Source organism: Ictidomys tridecemlineatus, chromosome 5 (assembly GCF_052094955.1).
Source record: "Ictidomys tridecemlineatus isolate mIctTri1 chromosome 5, mIctTri1.hap1, whole genome shotgun sequence".
NCBI lineage: Eukaryota > Metazoa > Chordata > Mammalia > Rodentia > Sciuridae > Ictidomys > Ictidomys tridecemlineatus.
The window spans coordinates 32,563,115-32,582,401 of NC_135481.1; the positions used below are offsets into that span (position 1 = coordinate 32,563,115).

Here is a 19,287-nt window from a genome sequence, read left to right on the forward strand (position 1 = left end):
TATGTATTAGGTCACTTGGTGTTGAGGGTCAGGGGGCCAGAGGTGGTGATTTGACTGCTCAAGGAAAAGCTCACTTCTCCAGTGGCATTGAAGCAGAGACTGAAGGATGGAACAGCATGAGCTACACAGCCCTCCAGGGAAAAACATTCCAGGCAGAGGGGCCACCAATACAAGACCCTAACACAGGAACACCCTGGATATATTTGAGGAAGACTGTGTGATGCGAGGGGAATGAGGGAGAGTGGGAGGTGAGACCAGAGAGCAGAAAGGTTATGGAGGACTTTCTGGGACTCAATGTGGACTTGAGTTTTGAGCTGGGAAGGGCATGATCTGACTTATCTTTTAAAAACTTCCTTCTGGCAGGTACTCTGCCAGCAGGGGAAGGCTTCAGCTGGGACGGCATGTTCACTGGGAAACATCTCTCACTGCTTGCCCTGATTTTTTGAATTTTTACCACACAAGACAGTTCTTCAGAATGTCAAGACAACATTTCTCACTTCATTTATACAAAAAAACATTAGCTGTCCTTGTAGCCTAAGATATCTGAAATCAATTGTTCTAACTAAATCATCAGTACAATTCTTAAAAATAGATTCACTGTAAAAATAGATTGTATTTTGATTTTAAGGATTTCTTCAATAACTAGTTATTGCTTCCACTTTGGAGATTAAAGCAAGGCAGTGAGTTAAAAAAAAATCATTGTACCCTCATACTTTGTTGCAATAAGACCCACAAAAGCTAATACAAATATTATCCTCTGTATGAGGAAAGATGGAAGGTGGGAAAATAAAGAGTACTTCTTACAGAACATTACTGACAACTATATAATAACAAATTTTATTTCACATAACATAATTGTGAGAAATAGCTTCTCCCATCATAGTCCAAATATGGTGTTGGACAACTTGATATAAATATGGTAATATAATCGTGGACAAACTGTCACATTTTCTTCTGCAATAAATTTTATATGAATCTTTCTCTCTCTCTTCTAAAATCTGACAGATGTGGATGAATGCCAGGCCATCCCTGGGCTCTGTCAAGGAGGAAATTGCATTAATACTGTTGGGTCTTTTGAGTGCAAATGCCCCGCTGGACACAAATTTAATGAAGTGTCACAAAAATGTGAAGGTAAGAAATCTCGTGCTTTGCAGCCAAGGGAGGTGGGGGAGGGCAGACAACTCATCAGAAACAAGCTTGTTTTCGAATTTCTCCTAAATCCTTCAGTCTTTGTCATCCCCATGAAAGTGTAAATATAATATTCCTACCAGGAATAATATGCCTTTGTGCCATTGAACCAGAAACACCCTGCAGCTTTTTCCAGTTTTGTAGACCCAAAATAAGAGGTCCATCTGAATCAAATTAAATATTAAAACATGAAATATTTTTGAACCAATATTTGGTTTAAAATGTTCAAGACACATGTTTTTGCATAGTTCTAGAGACATGAATTTAAATTTGATCATTAGATAGCACTAAAAATGATATATCTTCTGATGTTTTTCATGTTAAAAATGTGTGTTTCATTTGGGGGAAGTGGGGAGACCTGTTAACTCTTACATTTAAGCTTCTAGTACAAGTTTAGAATTTTCTGGGGTATGACATATGCCTATCAAATGGAAACCTTTCTAATGTTAGTCAAAAAAAAAAGAACATGGAGTACATTTTTATATATGCATTTAGTTTATTGATCAGGCTTCTAAAAATGTGAATTATAGAGGATGTGTTCATATTTGCTACTACTGTTATTTGCATAAAGAGGCCTGGCTTCCAAGTGTGGTCATCATTTCTTTGTGAGAAGGAAGCATCAGAAAAATAAGTAGGTGGCATTGAATTTTCTTTTCTTTGATGACCTCATGTAACTTTCATATAGCAATGTCCGATAGCCATGGAACACTACCCTCACAGCTACATCACTCATTGAGCTCAGAAGAGAACATTTTTTCCTTTGCTCTCAACTCATTCTTCCTAGAGTGCTCTGAGATTTATTTAGGTGCATGCATTTTTATTGAAAACAGTTGCTGTGGTATTCATTCCTAGACTCTAGCAATGAGGAATGGTTCATTCATAGCTCTATGTCTGAATCTGAAATCCTTAACCTCTTTTTTAGTTGCCCAGTATAAATATCAGCAAAAGACAGTTTTAAATTTAAGGTGCAATTCATAAATTACATGTCAGATATTAAATATCAATTTGGCCTGAGTGGAATATTCTAACTTTGATAGAATTACATGTATAGGTTGGAGTTGTTTTTATGTTGTTAAGTCATAGAATTTATAATTACTGTTGCATTCTTGAATATGTTATACATAGTTATTTGAGGTAGCTGTGAAAAATCCTTTAATTCCCTCTGAAGTAAGCCTTCTTAAAAACATTTTTTAAGTTTCACAGAACAGTATAATTGACTCTCTATGGCTGAAAGTACTTTAGAAGTTTTATTGTATATTTGAGTTTGAAGCTGAGTGTTGATACTGAAAGGGGCAAAGAACTCTCTTAGTTCCACCCTTTGACATTATAAATTAAGGGACTATGTCTGTAGTACATTAAGTGTTCTGCAAAGTGCTAAAATTGGCCTTTTTTGACTCACACTCTGTTGTTTTTTTGAGCTATTTTGTATAGTCTTCTTTCCTAGATGAAAGCTATTATATCTACTTTACCAACTATACTATCTAATATTTGGAACTCTGTAAAATATTAGGGTACAGGTTTTCAGGTATTGCCATACATATCTGTTGTGAAGTTTATCCAATGAACTAGTAAGGTTTCTCACATGCAGAGCCCATCTCAACAGTGGATTGTGTCTCAAATTTTTAAGAATTATCAGTTTAACATATTTAGCTCCAAGATACACAGTCAACTTCAAGATTTGGGGCAGTATAGACCATGTTTTCTGGAATAATGATAGCTTCCAGGCTCAAATAGAATTGACTTTTTGTCTTTTGATTTTTACTCAGACCACGTAGTTAACAGGAATGGTCCACGGATGTGGACTAGACAGAAGGCACAGATTTAATTCTCACATTGAAAGAAAAATGATTCAAATCCTTTTATGCTAAGGAACTAATTATGGTGGTAAATCAAATGGACCAAAAATTCAGCCTGAAAATTACTTAATCCTTTTACACACACACACACACACACACACAATTTTTCCAGCTTCATATTAGAATCAGTAGCAAGATAAAAACAGAATACTTTTGGCTAGACATTTTTTTCCTTGCCATCTACTGTTACATTAAATTTGGTTGATGTTTTTTCCCCCTTCTTTTTTATTTTCCTATGCAAAATTGATATTAGATTAGAATATCCTGTTAGTACTGCATGTACTCTGGCCTGGAAGATATTTAAGCTCTGTTGACCAGTCTTGCTCTGGTAGGAAAGTCATCAGAAAGTCCTCTGAGAACTCTTGGCGAGCTGAATCCACTCCTTCAATTCCCTTACTACTTTCCAGTTATGGAACCTCACTAGTTGGCATAGGCTAGCCTCTAGATAATCAATACAGAGAACCCAGGAAATCTGGCTCACAACCACTGAAAGAATAAGAGAGCCTCTTTGTATCCCAGGAAGCTGATCAGGCATAACTGTGGCATTCTGTGCCTTGTGTTTTACTCAGCTTCCCATTACTGTGACAAAATACCTGAGGTAATCAACTTCAAAGGAGGAAAAATTAATTTTGTGTCATGGTTGCAGAGGTGTTAGTCCATAGTCTGTTGACTCCATTGCCTAGGAATATATGTTATGGCAGGAGCACCTAGTAGATGAGGCCTGTTTACCTCATGGCAGCAGAGGAATAGAGAAGGGGTGAGGTCTCAATAATCCCTTTAAGGGCACACTCCCAGTTACCTGTCTTCCCTCCACTAGGCCCAACATCCTAAAGGTTAGACCACCTTCTGCGCTGGTCCTCAAGGGATGGAGCCCTTACTACATGGATCTGTGGAGAACATTCTGAGATCCAAATTATAGTAATTCAATCAAATTGGTCTTAGCAGTTCCACAAGATCCTAATCATCATGTCTCACATGCAAAGTCTATCTTTGAGTTACTTTTTATGAGATCTTTCTTTTCCATAAATCTCCTTTTTTTCCTATACAATGTCCTTTTCCCCAAATTTAAATAAAATGTTGCAGACCAAGATTTATGTAAATATGCACAGTTTAGGTACATTTAAAATGTAAATTAATAAGCTGAACTGATTAAATAATTATTAAAGTTTCATACATTTAAGAAGAAAAAGATTGAGATTTATAGCTGTGATTTGAGAAAATGAGAAATTAAGTTCATGCCCATCTTTTTTGTTGATTTTTCCAATGACTGTAGGGTGCATGTACTGAAAGAACACATGAGCCTTTTCCTTTTGGAAACCAAGTCCATATTTGCATAGGTTACTGTGGGAGGAAATTAAGAAATAAAAAGTGTAATTAAAGGATTAAGTTTTACTTTTGGAAGAAGTCCCTTGGATTCCTAATTAACCACTAATATTTTGGGATTTAGATTATCGTCAGCCCAGCCTCTAACAATTAGAATAGCACTGCATGATGCAAAAGACTTTTTAAAAAATGCGGCTCTTAAGTCCATGCACTCCCTAATATGTGAGCCAAAAACCTCAGGATTTACCCTTTCTAAAATAATGGCTCTTATTCTCTCAGGCACAAAGAATAATTCCTGGAACTGTTTAACCCATTGCTCCAGGTAGGCTGCATCATCTGAGCTGGTTGTAGGTCCCTGACTCTTACTGCTCCAGGTAACTAGTTCTCCATACAATTAGTTGGATAAAATCTCTGCAGTATGGGCAAAGAACCCTGAGAATAAAGAAGAGCTGGCCCTCATCCTGGTCAAATCACTAGTCCTCTTCATAATCTTAGACACATCAATTTCCATCTCTGAGTTACTTCACTTGTCAGATGAGGAGGTTGAACAAGAAGATATATGGAGGTTCTGTTCAGTTTCACATCCAGAACCCACCTTTATTATTTCTAAGTTGTGATCAGTTAACTGATGCCGCATGAGTAAGAAACCATGAAAACTGAGTACGCGGTTGGGGCTCTAGAATAGCACGGCTGATGCTCTTCTCCACGAAGCTTGAGGAGTCAGCTTGTTTCCTTTTGAGTCACACCTTTTACACTGAGTTGAGTTTGTATAATAAAACAAAGTTAATTTCACAGACTCAGTGCCTTCATAATCTTTAGTGTCACACATGACTTTTAAACAGTTGCCACAATTTTTAGGTTGTTTTTTTTTTTTTTTTTTTTTTTTTGGTCTCACTGCGTCAGTGATTTAGACAGTCAGGATCAGGTAATTGGTTTCCCTTGTCAAGTCCACAGTCTTGGACAGAGCTTCTGGGTGACTGAGTGTCTGTCTCAGTGATGCCCTTTCTGGAACTGGTAATCATGCTCCATGCCATCTCTTTTCTTCCCTTCAGGAGTGAAAGAGAAAAGAAACCACCAAGGGTAGAACTGAAGGTTCTAGAATTAACATATTATCTAACGGCACATTTTAAGACAACTAGAGAGGGAAAGAACCTGCCACTTGTGCTTCTTCTCAGGCTCCTATCAAGAAATCCGTGAGGCCATGGCAGCTCCCAGGAACAGCTACTTCCTACCAGCTCTGCCTCTCTCCTACCACAAGGAGACAGGAGCAGGTGCCCAGAGCACAGTAATAGCTCTTCCCAGCCAAGCTCCGTTGCTGGCCGGCCTCCCCAGCTGGTTGGCTTTTACAACTGGCATTTGATACATTCTGACTTGCAGAAACTCTGCAAAAGTCGCCATTCTCAATTTCTCTCTTACTTGGGATTCGTGAAATTCTATTAAAAGGAAATAAATGCAGAGTGGTAAGCGTGAGGGAATAAACACATCAGTATGAATGAGCATCAGAGTGTGATTCCCCTTCAGATGCTTTGTTTTCCTCTCAGCAGCTCCACCACAGCCTCATAATGAGATCAACTTTTACTTTTCCATTTAGAAACAATGGGAGAAGAGGTGGTTCAGGAAAGTTGAAAGACAAAAGGTGCCTGAAGGAAGAAGTATGTCACTGAGGAGGGAACATTTGGGAAGCACAAAGTCATTTAAGCTGCTTTGAACATCATAATCTGTCTTAGTCCCACTTTTATTTGAGTGAGAATTAAGAAGCTGTGCACTCGAACATGTTCCTGACCTGCTGGCCTCTAAAGACACGTACCCAAGGAGACTCCCCTGACCCCCACCAGCCCTGGTCAAGTGGAGACTTGAGTTTAGCAGAAGTTTTTAAATGATGAACTCCTTTGCTTTTATTTCAAATTTTACCCATGTCAGTTTTCTGAAGGTCTCTGTGGAATGCCCAGGCACCAGAGGTGTAGGACTAAGGTCCTGTTGTCACACCTGAATTGTGGGGATTGGATGACTTGATATCCAGTCAGCATTTAGACAATGCCTGGCACTCTGCATTTATGAACTCTCATTATTATTATTGCTTTTATTATTATCTTCAATAAAGGGTACAAATCTAACCTAACCAGCAGGAAGAAGATGTTTTCACCATCTAGCCAAATTCTGTTTTTTAAATGTCTTTTTTAAAAAAATATATATATATGCAGTCCCTTTACCTCTTTGGCTATTGAAACATGTTGAGTCGACTTAATAAAGATGATAGCAGTTATTTATATTAATAGATAGAAAAAGTCTTTTTAATAGATGATGTCCCCTCATGTGATGTTTTGGTAGGTATTCATAATAGATAGTGTTCTCTCCTGTGATGTTTGTGACTCAGACATTAACTTCTAGGGACGTTTTGAGAAAGATACATTTTTATACCTTTGCCTTATAGTTCTCTGTCCTTAAATGAGGTTTTGAGCCCTGTAGGCTCTTTGATAGTCTTGTTTGGGTTTTTTGTTTGTATTAAGTAAAGTGTGGCTGGGGGAATACAGAAGGCTCCATTTTAAGGAGCTGTCTTAAAAATGCGCCTTGAGATAATATGTTGATTCTAGAACCCTCAGCTCTGCCCTTGGTGGTTTCTTTGCGTTTTTCACTCCAGTGAAATTTATATCTGTTGGAATAGAGTATGCACCTTACCATTACATAAATTCACGATGGCAGTGCTGTTTATGTTAGCATTGACTCTGACTTCAGCAGTGAAATATTGCTTGTTTCAGCCTCTAGCCTAGCATGGAAGGATGGTGATTTTGCTTTTCAAAAGGTTAAACTGCTTATAAACAGTGTCACTGCTGCCTTTTTGACTAACAGGGTGAACTTGAGGTAGAATGTACTTAAATCTGATCCACTTAAAACCCTATTTTTTTTTTTTGTTTCATTTATCATCATCGTCATTGTCATCATCATTATTACTGAACCCAGGGGTGCTTAGTCACTGAGCCAGGTCCCTAACCTTTTTATTTTTCATTTTGGGACAGGATCTCACTGAGTTGCTGACACTGGCCTTCTCAGGCATGCATCACCACAACCAGCTTTATTTATTTTATTTTATGCTTTGAGACAGGGTCTTGCTGTGTTCCCCACGCAGGCCTCAAACTTGCAGTCCTCCTGCATTACACCTCCATGTAGCTGGGATTGTAGTGGCCCACTGTGCTTGGCTCCCTATTTTGGTTTTTAAATGAAGAGCAGCTCTAGACTGGAGAAGACATGTTCTTATTTTGAGGTCCTAACCCTTTCTGAGTTTCACTGGTGTCAACCTGGCCATTGCAGCATTCCTAGAAGGCTTGGGGCAAATCCAGCCAGTCCTAGGTCCAGCCAGACAGCCCTCTATTTGTTTTAAAGAGGAGACCATGTAAATCAGGGGGTACGGAGCCCAAGCAGGAAGTTCTCAGTTTCATCTCTCCCCCTCCTGATGCCACATATTGAAGTTTGTCTATGTGTGAGTTGTGCTGTGGAAAGCTTCCCTTGAAGGAAATGGTCGTATTTGACCCAAAGGACACACTTATTGCTTCCTTAGAGGAGATCAATGACCAGGGCCCTAGAGGGCTGACCCCAGCTTTGGCCTCTGTAACATTTAGGATGCTACTAGGGAGTGATGTCCTTGATCAACCCCTGAGGAAGAGAGGGGAAAGGACAAAATTGTGCAGATGGAGAAGGTGAACTGGAGCTGTGGTGTGGCCCAGCAACAGCCTCAGCTGACCCCATGGGGAAGTGGAGAATTGGAGTGGCCTTGGAGTTGTCCACTGTGGGGTTGAAATGATCAGACCTTCGTTCCTCTTCCCAATTATCTGTCATCAGATGAGGTACCTAGAGATGGTGTGACCTTGGGCAAGGCAGCCCTCTACAGCTTGGGTGATCCCTAGAGGGGCTGGCAGCTTCCATCGACTGGGGCAAGGCCTTCCTTGAATAGAATCTGGGGGAAGCACGAAGCTCCATGACAGTTATTCATCAAGTGTGCATTCACCACACCCACAGAAAATCATCATCATGGTAGTTTGGATATGCCCCCACAAAAACAGAGTTAGTACCCTTATGCTTTGAGACAGGGTCTTGCTGTGTTTTACCCTTAGTCTTGTCCTCCACGATGGTCAATTCTTGGTTAGCACCCAGACCACAAGGTCTTCTCTGAAGGATTTCAGTGTATGCTTTGTAGAAAATCAGGTTGAAAAAAAGTACAGGAAGTGGAAATGATGCCAAATTTAAAATCATAAGTAGGGGAGTTTAACTCAATGCCAAACATGGAGAGAACTGGGAAAACAGAATTTCAAAATAAATGACATCTGGCATGTTATTATAGTATTAGCATGCTGTCATGACTTTGTGAAACAATTGTACACAATCTTAGATTCTAAAGGGAAATTAGTTTATTATGTTCTAATCGCCTGAATTTGACCAACTCCTTGGGCAAATCTGCTGCACGAAGTACTCACTCTTGAAATGGACTATTCTCTACACAGGTTTTCTGTAAAGATGGCTATTTCTAGTCTCATGATTTGACCAATATTATATGTGAATCATAATGATGAAGTTCTATACTGTTCTATGAATACTGAAACTCTTTATTATGTTCCAGATATTGATGAATGCAGCACTATCCCTGGAGTCTGCGATGGGGGTGAATGTACAAACACAGTCAGCAGTTACTTTTGCAAATGTCCCCCTGGCTTTTACACCTCTCCTGATGGTACCAGATGTGTAGGTAAGTTTAATCATAGATAGCATGTATGGTTTGTATAAGTCAGTTCTGCAGTGAACATCTTTCTCGACAAGTTTGTTAAGGGGGACATATAATCTCTCATTTGTAGTAAAAAAAAAATGTGCATTTATGGAAATATATTGAACTGTAGAGCACTCTCTCAAAGAACAGAGGAATCTTCTGGTCTTGTTTTGAGATTCATTGTCTCCTATGAAAGGTGGATAATCCAAGAGACACTACAGATATCCTCCAAATTAGCAGTGCAGTGGTGCAGTGTCAAATCTTGAAGCTATTATCTATTTATAACCCCACCTTCCATCATTTCCTAGGGTCTATGTTAATTTAGGACAGAAATTTTGCAGTAATATCTTAATTGGTCTCCCTGTTTCTTGGCTTCTCTACAATCCATCTTGTCAGATTTATCTTCCTAAAATAGTGCTTTGATTAAATAACACTCTTGCTCAAAAATCTCTGGTAGTTTTCCACTCAGGCTTGGAAATTAGCAGTTTTCAGTCTGTATCCATTGGATCCTTCAGGGGTACAGACTCTTCCAAGGCTGCTGGGTATGAAGGGGACAGTGACAATAGGACAGGCTCTTCCTTCATACACATCCTCCACGCTGGCAATTTCACTCTTATTTGTTGTGGCCTCCATGCAAGTTGTCGGTTAAAGGGGGCTCTATCTATTTAAAAAGTAGGTTTGGCAACTGCTGGATTTAGCAATTGTTAAGACTTCCTTCGAAGTCTATTGTTTTAGAATAAAATTCACATTCCAGAAAGCACAACCTGATAGTCCAGGGGCTTCACCCTTCCCAGCTTTACTAACCTGGCAGCACAGTCCAGCCTTCTCACCACCAAGTGGGCCCTTCATTTAGGGCCCCTTCATGCCTCTACTCATACATGTTACACCACTCTGAACACGCATCTTCCGGACTCCCACCCCTTTCATGCCTCCACACAGGTTTTCTGTCTTTGAAGATGTCCCAGATCAACTTACTAGAAAGCAACTTACTCCCTAACTTGAAGACATGCCTCTCACGAGTGGCCTTGTGGGGATACCTGTGTTGGCATGTTTTTGTCTTCCCCATTCAGTTGAAAGCTCTCTGTAAAGACTGGTAACTGCTCTCCTTGTATTCCTGGTGGTTCTCAGCACACTTTCTTGCACATAGTAGGTACTCAGTATTTGTTGAATATCAAAAGGGGTCATTCATTATTAGCTTTAGGGTAAAGCTAAGAAACCTGTGGCACAGAGCCTTGCCAAAAATAAATGCTACTTTTTGATGTTTGTGTCTGGTCCATAATCTCCAAGACACTCAGCTTCACATCTTCATCATGTATTTTGGACCAAACTGAAGCGCATTTGAAGGTCTGGCCTACTTTTTCCTCAGTCACATATAATAACAACAACTGAGGGAGTCTCTTAGAGTTGATAGCTAGTGAGGAAAGTCTACCTGAACTTTTCTTAAAAACAGCAGTGGTGTCTGGATTGCCTGGTTTCCTGGAATAGTCATTGGAACTGCAAAGAAAGAAGGACAAGCGCAATCCACATAGCTCCTTTTTCTTCCCAAACAGCCCCAATTAGCAAGTGACCTCCAGTGGGTCTAACCAGCAAAAAGAGAGAGATGAGGGGCTTTTCTTGTCCAGACAGTGGGTACATTTTGTTTTTAACTCTTCAACAAGAGCCCTGGATTACATTAAATGGATTAAAATACATTTACATACCAGATGGTTTATATTTTGAAAATTCTTTATTTGATCAAATCTATCCATGCTGCCTTTTTACAAAGGAAGAGGGGGAGGGAACTAAGATTCACGGATCACCTCTAAGGTGTGAGGTGTTTTATGGAAACTGATTTAATGTTCAAAGTACTATAGTTGGGAGGAAGCGGAATTTAGAGAGAGGTTAGTAAATAATTTGGAACAATAGTTTAATCAGGAGATAAGCCTGGGAGCTGGGATCCCATGGTGGGCCTGTATGAGTCTGCAGTACAAACCTCTCCCCTTACTTTCTGCCATGAACATCAGATGCAGTCACAACTTTCTTGCCATTACCCCAGACACGCACTGTTTTCCCATTCCTGGAACCTTATTGCAACCACAATTAGCAACTTGCTGCATAATTTGACCCCAGTGACATGGCTGCCTTTCCTGTCACTCATATTTCCCTCCAACCATAGAGATCCCCAAATTTTCCCCAGTGACAAGAAAATACAAATAGTCCCCAACTCAAACGAATCCAAGGTTTGTTTGTGAGATGGTTGTTTAGAATTAGTGAATCTAAGTAATAGAAAAACCTATTTGTAAATAGTCTTATGTAGTATTTTCTTTATGCATCTCTTACAACAATGAAATTCCCACTGTTACCCTCTGTCATCACATTCTGACCCTCTCAGTCTTCTCACCTGCAACACTCCCTCTTTTCTCTGAGCTCTTATAGTACCACTTGATAATAACTTTTATGTAGGACTTCCCTTTTATATTAGTGTGACTTATCACTTCAACTTCTTGGGGTGATAAGGATGTCCTGTTCCCACTTTAGCTTCACAACTCCTAGGTCCTAGTTGGACACAACAATGTTAATGATTCATTAGGCGAGGCCTGGGATGATTTGAAACTATCTATTTTAATTTTTTTTTGGTACAATATGATTTTTGCATCCTGAGGATAAAGGACAAGTGATTCGTAAGATGGGAAAGGAGGAAGGTTCCCTACTCCTTGTCTGCCAGGGCAGATTGAGAATAGTTGAAGATGTCTATGATTCCTCCTACTTCTCTGTAGGCCCTCCAATTCCTGACAGTCTTCATCCCTGGCTCCCGTAGGTCTTCAGGTTTCCTAAAGCCACCCTGACCCTCTATGCAAAGTAGTCCAGGTCCTGGGAGGGCTGCTTTCCCCCTTACTATGGCACTGCTACCTACAGAAGTGAAAAACTTCAGATTGTTCTGAGCTCAGTTCCTCCAAATGGTCCCTGATTTTCACAGTTTTATCCTTCGTTTTCTCATTAGCTTTAGGTTTTCTTTAAAATTAATCCATAAATCAGGAACTTCCACTAATCCAAACACAACTTGTAATTTTTTGAGCGTGGACATTTACCATTTTGATCATTTTGAATTAACTTATTAGTCAGCCAGATGGGCAATAACATGGTATCACAGTTAATTTGCAAAATAATAGACATTAGCCCATTAAGAGTTTACCATTGGCAGCTGTAGATTCCAGTTTTTCTCTGAAGGAGATAGGTCATACTTAAAATTATATGTACAAATTTCATAATTTGGTCAAATGTTTATACTGGGTTTTGAGCACCAAAATAGTTTGAAGCTGGGATCTGAGCCAGTTTGAAGTATCTCTTCCTATTCTTAATAACCATTGGTTTCCATGCCCCAAATATTTACTAAATGAGTATATAGAGTATTAGTGGCTTTAAGGCACTGCAAATCAGAATGTAGGAAGTGCCATTCCTCCCCCCTCCCCAGGCTTCCCAGAGTTTGCTCCACAGCCCCTTCTCTAGCCATTTGCCCAGCATCAGGCTAGAATAAAACTTATTCCAGCTCTTTACTGAGACTGTTAATCTGACCAGAGGTACAGAAACTGGAACCACAAAAAATTTCTGGAAAGCACATTTATACTTGCTAGTGGTTTTAAGTACTTCTCAGAAATAATCTTATATCTGTAAGTCTGACCTATAATTTTCTTTTACGGTTTGTCTAGGTTTGTTTTAGCCTTCTTCACTTAATGTTAATAATTGAAATGTTTCAAAATTAGTTTTTTTTAATTTTATTTTATCGATTTATTACAACCCTCAGAATTTGGAGGCTCTGTGTTTTTAAGAATGATGTTGATGATAAGAATTATAGGCATAACCCTCTGTGAGAAAACTTGATGTTTAATAAGTTAGACTCATAGGAAACATAGGGATGGATTTGGGACTAACAGATCTTTCATGTTACAAAAAGATTTGCTATTTATATTTTTTTAAATGACAAGCATAGTTAAAATATTATTTATTTTTCAAAACATAATTTTATAGGAACCAAGCTGAGATATATTGTACTTAAAGAGAGGTGCACCTTCAACATGTGCCAGGTAGATAAAGGTGTTTCATACTTTACTGCTTCCTTCTCTGTTTTATTAGGACTATCTCAAGGCTTTTCCTATGCTAGACACTCTTTTTGATAATCCAGAGTCATACTGCCTGTGTCAGATATTGTCATGACAGTCAGACATGATGTAACCCAATAAAAGTGATAAATAGAAATGTGTCTTACCATGTTGCTTTGAGAAGATACCTTTCTGCCAAAAAAAAAAAATTAAATCTTCTACAATTCTTATATTCTATAGGGCTAAGAATTTGGAATCCTTTATGCTTTGAACTTGTAAGTCATTACAGCCTTAAAAAAAAATCTGTTTAGGCCCCAGGACAAAAGGAATCTTGATTAATAAGCATTAGATCTAGCTGTGAACTGGCTCATTTCTTAAAAAAAAACAAAAAACTTACAAGCCTGACTCACAGTTTCAGACTAAAATATAAGAAAGATCTTTTTGAAACATAGACTATAGCTCAGACTTAATGTTGTTTTAAAATAGATTTATATAAATATTTGCCTAAAGTGGCTCAAATTAAGTAGATGGAAACCAAGGACAACCTAAGTCTCTCTTCAGTACAGAGACATGTCTTTATAAATAATTAACTGTCACTGCCGGTGATTTTCTTAGTCTCTCTTTCCCTATGGCACATATGGTTTTAATCATTCATTGCCACCTTGGGTATGGAATGTGGGCCTTTGGCCAAGTGCACCAGTGTGCAGGGGCAAAAGGTGCGAGGCAAGACATTTCTGACTGAGCCTTGCACAGGCACAGTGCTCACAGTGTCCCCTGCAGAGGACAGAGGAGTGAGTTCACCCAGCTGTTGCCCACGCATGAGGCATAGAGGTGCTGAGGCAATGGGGTGTGGTCACTGATTGGATCTCAACCAATGAGTGTGTGTTTCTTTGTTTTCTCAGATGTTCGCCCAGGATACTGTTACACGGCTCTGGCAAATGGGCGCTGTTCTAACCAGCTGCCACAGTCCATAACCAAAATGCAGTGCTGCTGTGATGTCGGCCGATGCTGGTCCCCGGGGGTCACTGTCGCCCCTGAGATGTGTCCCATCAGAGCAACAGGTAAGGTCCCTTCTAGTCATCTACAGAATATCCCAAGCCAGTGACAGTGTGCATGATGCGGATCTAACGGAAACTTAGGTAAATAAGTAAGACTCCTGGAAATGTAAGAGATGACAGCCAGGGATCTTTCCCCAGATGATGTATAGGGAATCGCAGATGTTTATACAGCAAGGACTGTTTTGAGACACTACTACTTACTTAGCTTGCATGTCAACACTGAAGAGCCACCTTTTCAGGAAGTTCTTGTTTTCTTTTATTCTCGCTTAGGGACTCAGTAGCTCATGTTCAGGAATCAGACTCAGTAGGATAGAATTCAGCTCCCCCAGAACATATATTTCCTCTTTGCCTGACATTTGAAACTTTGCTCTTTCTGTTGATAACTCCTGCTGATTTTTTTTCTTCATGACGTTTCTTTTCTCTGTTATATTCCTTTCACTTTCAACTAAAAGCTTATTTTTCTCTGGCCCAAACTATTGCAGTAGCCTCCCAAATTGTCTACATGAAATCCAAAGGCGCCACATACATTTCCCAAAGTCTAACTCATCTAAAGTTGAGTTTTAAAATTATGTCTGGAGAAGAAGTAAAGAGAGATATTCAGAAAAATTTTCCTCAGAATGAACTTGGGCAATATTCAGTGGTCTGAGTCACACCTAAGATTTTACTACTTAGTATGGCGTGATTGATGTCCCCAAATCTGATCTCCAGATCTTAATCTTTTAATGTTCTTTTTAGTAATTTTATTTCCTCATTAAATTATATGATTGAATTTTTTTCTTGAACTCAGTCTAAGCATTTTTAAACTCAGTGTGTCCTATTTTTCTGAAATCCTTGCCTAGTTCAGGTCTTTACTCCCTACTGTCACCCTTGCTTGTTATAGACCCTCTGGTGTGTTAAGGACCCACCTAAACAGGACCTAATCCTTGGCATCCCAAGGTCACCACAGCTGGAAATGCTCCCTTGTGCTTTGGTGGTTCCAGTTTGTACTTTTGCTGTGGCTCGGCTTCGTGCCTACATTTGTTCACCATATTGGGTTTTTTTTTTTTTTTTTTTTTTACTATTTGATAAATTTCATTAAGAGGTCTCTTTCATCATTATAATTTCATATTGTTCATGCTTTTTTTTTTTTTACTTCTATAGTCAGCTTTTTACTCTTTAAAAAAAAATCAGCATCATCTCTGAATTAAGTAGGAAAGCTAGACATCAGTTGAGCAAAATTAGCCCCTGGTTGCTGATCCTGACCACAAAGGGTTTCACTGGAAAGTTATTAATCTGTAGAAAGTAGGAAAGAGTAAAGGACCTGGTGTGAGACACTTTCCTAGAGGGCTAAGACCAATTTAATGGCATTCTTAAAGTAATATACCCATCTAATTAACAGAAATGCTGATAAGCTATCCAACTTCTTTTACATAAGTCCTAAAGAATTAAAAAAAAGAAAGGCTGAACTGGTGCTTACAGGTATTTGGAAACAAAGTGAGTCCCTTGATATGGTTGCCATTCAGTTAAATCCAACTCATAGTTAATGAAATCCTCTTATGTGCAATTTACAGGATTGGGCTAAAAGTGAGAATTAGTTATGAGTCGTATATGATCCTTGACTTCAAAGACTACACAGTCTCAGGGGTAGAGATTTGATGAAAGCAAGTGCCCAGGGATTGATGGATATGGCATGACCAGATAGAAAGAATGACTGTGATTTGACAAAAGGGATTTTAGCATCCTGAGTCAGGGAAACACAAACAATATAAAAGTCTTTTCCAAATATAGGGGAGTACTATGGAATCTTGTAGGCTTCAATTCCAGAAAGTAATAATTAAAAGGTAGTAATGGAAACTACTGAAAACATCAACTTGTCTTGAGTTGGAATGTGAAGTATGATGAAAGAAGGTTTAGAAACAGACCAGCAGGTTATAGCAGGATATGTGGTGGCTTGGTGTAGGTAGCCATATGTAAATTGTCATCCTGTTCCATGAGGTTGAATTATGCATGCATCTCAGTAAAACGTTACTATTCCTTAGAATAAGTCAAAATTCAGTCCACATGAAAATGAAGATATTAGCCTGATCTCTATCAATGACTAAAACTAGTATAGAAAGTATTTATGGAAGAATCACTGTGTGACTATGATAATATCAACATTCTGGCAAAAGATTAAAAATTTTAAAATCCCATCATTAGTTTATAGAAGGGAATATAGCCCTTGAAATATAGCCCTTGAAAACTGGATATTATCTTAAAATATATTTTTGAAAGCTCAGATAAGATGCGTAACAAACCAAAAGATCATTTATTCTGATAAAGACCTAGAATTGTGAAAAATAGTATCAACCTAAACATTTGCTCCCTACTGATAACTACAAAACTTAAGCTTTTCCTCTAGACTTCAAATTCTCTTCTACAACTGCTAAGTGATGATATCTGACATATCAAACTTGTGTGTTCAAAATGGAACTTGACTTCCACCCACCAAACCTACCCCCATGGCAACTTTTTCCCTCTCAGTAAGAGACACCAGTGTCCACCCACCTACTCAGCCAAAAAAAAAAAAAAAAAAAAAACTAGAAGTCATTCTTGATTTTTTTGTTTCTCAGCTCTAACATTTACTTCTTTACCAAATTCTACTTATTTATCTTTAAAATGTGATTGGGCAAATTAGTTCACTTCTGCCAAATTTTATCACTACTGGTTTTGTCCAATCATCATTATCTTGTCCTTGGTTTTCTGCAACACTCTTGCCTCCTGCCAGTTCATTCTCCAAATGTCAGCAAAAGTGATCATCTGAAAAAATTTTATCTGATCGTATTCATCCCTGCTGAAGACCTCCAGTGGTTTTCAACTGCACACTCTTTAGTTCTCTGAGGAATCCACAGGAGGGACCATCTTATGTTTTAAAACTTATGTAAGAATCATCTTATGTTTTCCATGAGGTGAATTTTTATATAGTCCATGACTTTCTGGCTTTGGGGAGGAACATATTGTGCACTCTATGGTGAGTTTGGAGTTTTGAATCATTGTTCCAATATGGTTATTACTATGGGCATAAGAAATGCAAATGAAATCCATGTTTTTTCCTTTTCTCCAATTGTGCAATGTGCTTTGAAGATCAATTTTTCTTTTCAAAGGGTGATTACTCTATGATATCAGCTACAGCTCAGCTTGTTGTATTATGTTGTGTTGTGTTTTTCCAGAGGATTTCAACAAGCTTTGCTCTGTCCCAATGGTAATTCCTGGGAGACCAGAATATCCTCTTCCACCCGTTGGCCCCGTTCCTCCAGCTCAACCTGTTCCTCCTGGCTTTCCTCCTGGACCTCCACATGTAGTCCTCAGGCCACCAGAATATCCATATCCATCTCGGGAGCCACCAAGTAAGAATTCAAAAGTCATCTTATTTTTCTTGTGCTAGTCAGGGTGATATTTTTTATTTGCTTATGCTGCTTTAGTCGTTGATAAATCTATCAATTATTGATCTGTTTTTTAGTTTATATAGTATTGTATATAGTTCTTAATTTTCCTATTGAATAGATAAAAATGGAAATCTTTTGTATTTTCTAGAAGTAAACGCCCTTTTATTTTTGATGCTTTCAGCCACATGTGGGAGAGTTATAGGAAAGACTGAAATCAGATTCACAGGATGAGTTAATAATAGAAGATTGCACTTCAGGTTATATAGCATACAAAGAACTTTTATAAATAGTTAAATATTGATAATTCGCTTCCTTAGTTGTTTTCCCAACTGAAGGCTTAAGGGTGAGTTAGCAAATGGGAGTCTGGAGTAGGCAGAGGAGCAGGCTGCAGCTGGGCTGCAATACCTCCCCACCTGCAGCACAGTGCAGAGGTGAAATCTCACATCAGGAATGGAAATATGCTCTGTCGTTGCTCCTGTAGCAATGACTCTGCCCAGAGATAGCCCTTCTTCCTTTTTAACTCAGCATCTTGTCCGTTATTGCCATATTAAGTACTGATAATTTTAATGGTGTTATAAGTCATTTCAATGGGGTTCAATGTTATTTTTCTAGGGGTGCTACCATTCAATGTCACTGATTACTGTCAGCTGGTCCGCTATCTATGTCAAAACGGGCGCTGCATTCCAACTCCTGGGAGCTATCGGTGTGAGTGCAACAAAGGATTCCAGCTGGACCTGCGGGGGGAGTGCATTGGTAAGTGACTGATCACTAGGTTGGCACTGTATTAGTTTTCTATTGCTACTGTAACAGAAACTCTCAAACCTAGTAGCTTAACACAATACAGATTTATTATCTCTCAGTTTCATAGGTAGAAATCCAACACAGTTCTTAATGGGCTGAAATTCAGGTGTAGGCAGAGCCATGTTTCTTTTGGAAGCTCTTGGGGAAAGTGTGTTGCCTTCCCTTTCCAGGTTCTGTAGGACGCGGCCTCTCCTAGGACCTCGTGGACCCTTCATCTTCATAACCTATCTCTCTCCAACTCTGTTTTTCTCTTCCAATTCCTGCTTCCTCATTTAAGTTCCTTTGTGATGACATTGATCCACCATCCAAGAGACTCCCCATTTCTAGTCCGATGATTAGAAATCTTAGTTTCATTTACAACTTTAATTCTCCTTTACACCATGTAACATATTCACAGATTCTGAGGATTAGTATATGAGCATATTTGGAGGGACATTATTCTACTTGCTACCAATGACTTCAAACCCATTATAAAATATATTCAAGGCATTGCTGGTAACTCTAGCCTGAGTCTCCCTATCAAAAGCTTGACCATTAAGTTATGAAAGCCTGACCCAAATTATGAAATTTTGTACATTTTACTAATGTAAATGTAGAACTTACCTACTTTCTTCAGTTATTAAAAACTGAATAAAGAAACTTCAAATCATGGGCAAAGCATTTAAGCTAGTGAAGGGAAGAAGTGTAATGCAATCAGTTTATTGATTGGATAAGAACAATCAGGTGCCCTCTTATTTAAAAATAAATTCATCTCTTAGTTCCAGTAAATTCCAGAAAATTCTACAATTGTGAGTCAGGCAAAAATTCTTGTTTTCTCAAGCTATTTCA

General features: G+C 38.8%; 1 protein-coding gene across 4 annotated transcripts in view; it reads left to right on the plus strand.

Moving 5' to 3' along the window:
* Fbn1 (fibrillin 1) overlaps positions 1-19,287 on the plus strand; it is a 222,372-nt gene that overhangs the window by 105,385 nt on the left and 97,700 nt on the right. For all 4 annotated transcript variants that reach the window (XM_078049643.1, XM_078049640.1, XM_078049641.1 and 1 more), the window contains exons 8-12: positions 1,006-1,131; positions 8,977-9,102; positions 14,099-14,257; positions 17,443-17,619; positions 18,271-18,411. In XM_078049643.1, the coding sequence (XP_077905769.1) occupies positions 1,006-1,131; positions 8,977-9,102; positions 14,099-14,257; positions 17,443-17,619; positions 18,271-18,411 (729 nt within the window). The remainder of the gene's footprint in view (positions 1-1,005; positions 1,132-8,976; positions 9,103-14,098; positions 14,258-17,442; positions 17,620-18,270; positions 18,412-19,287) is intronic.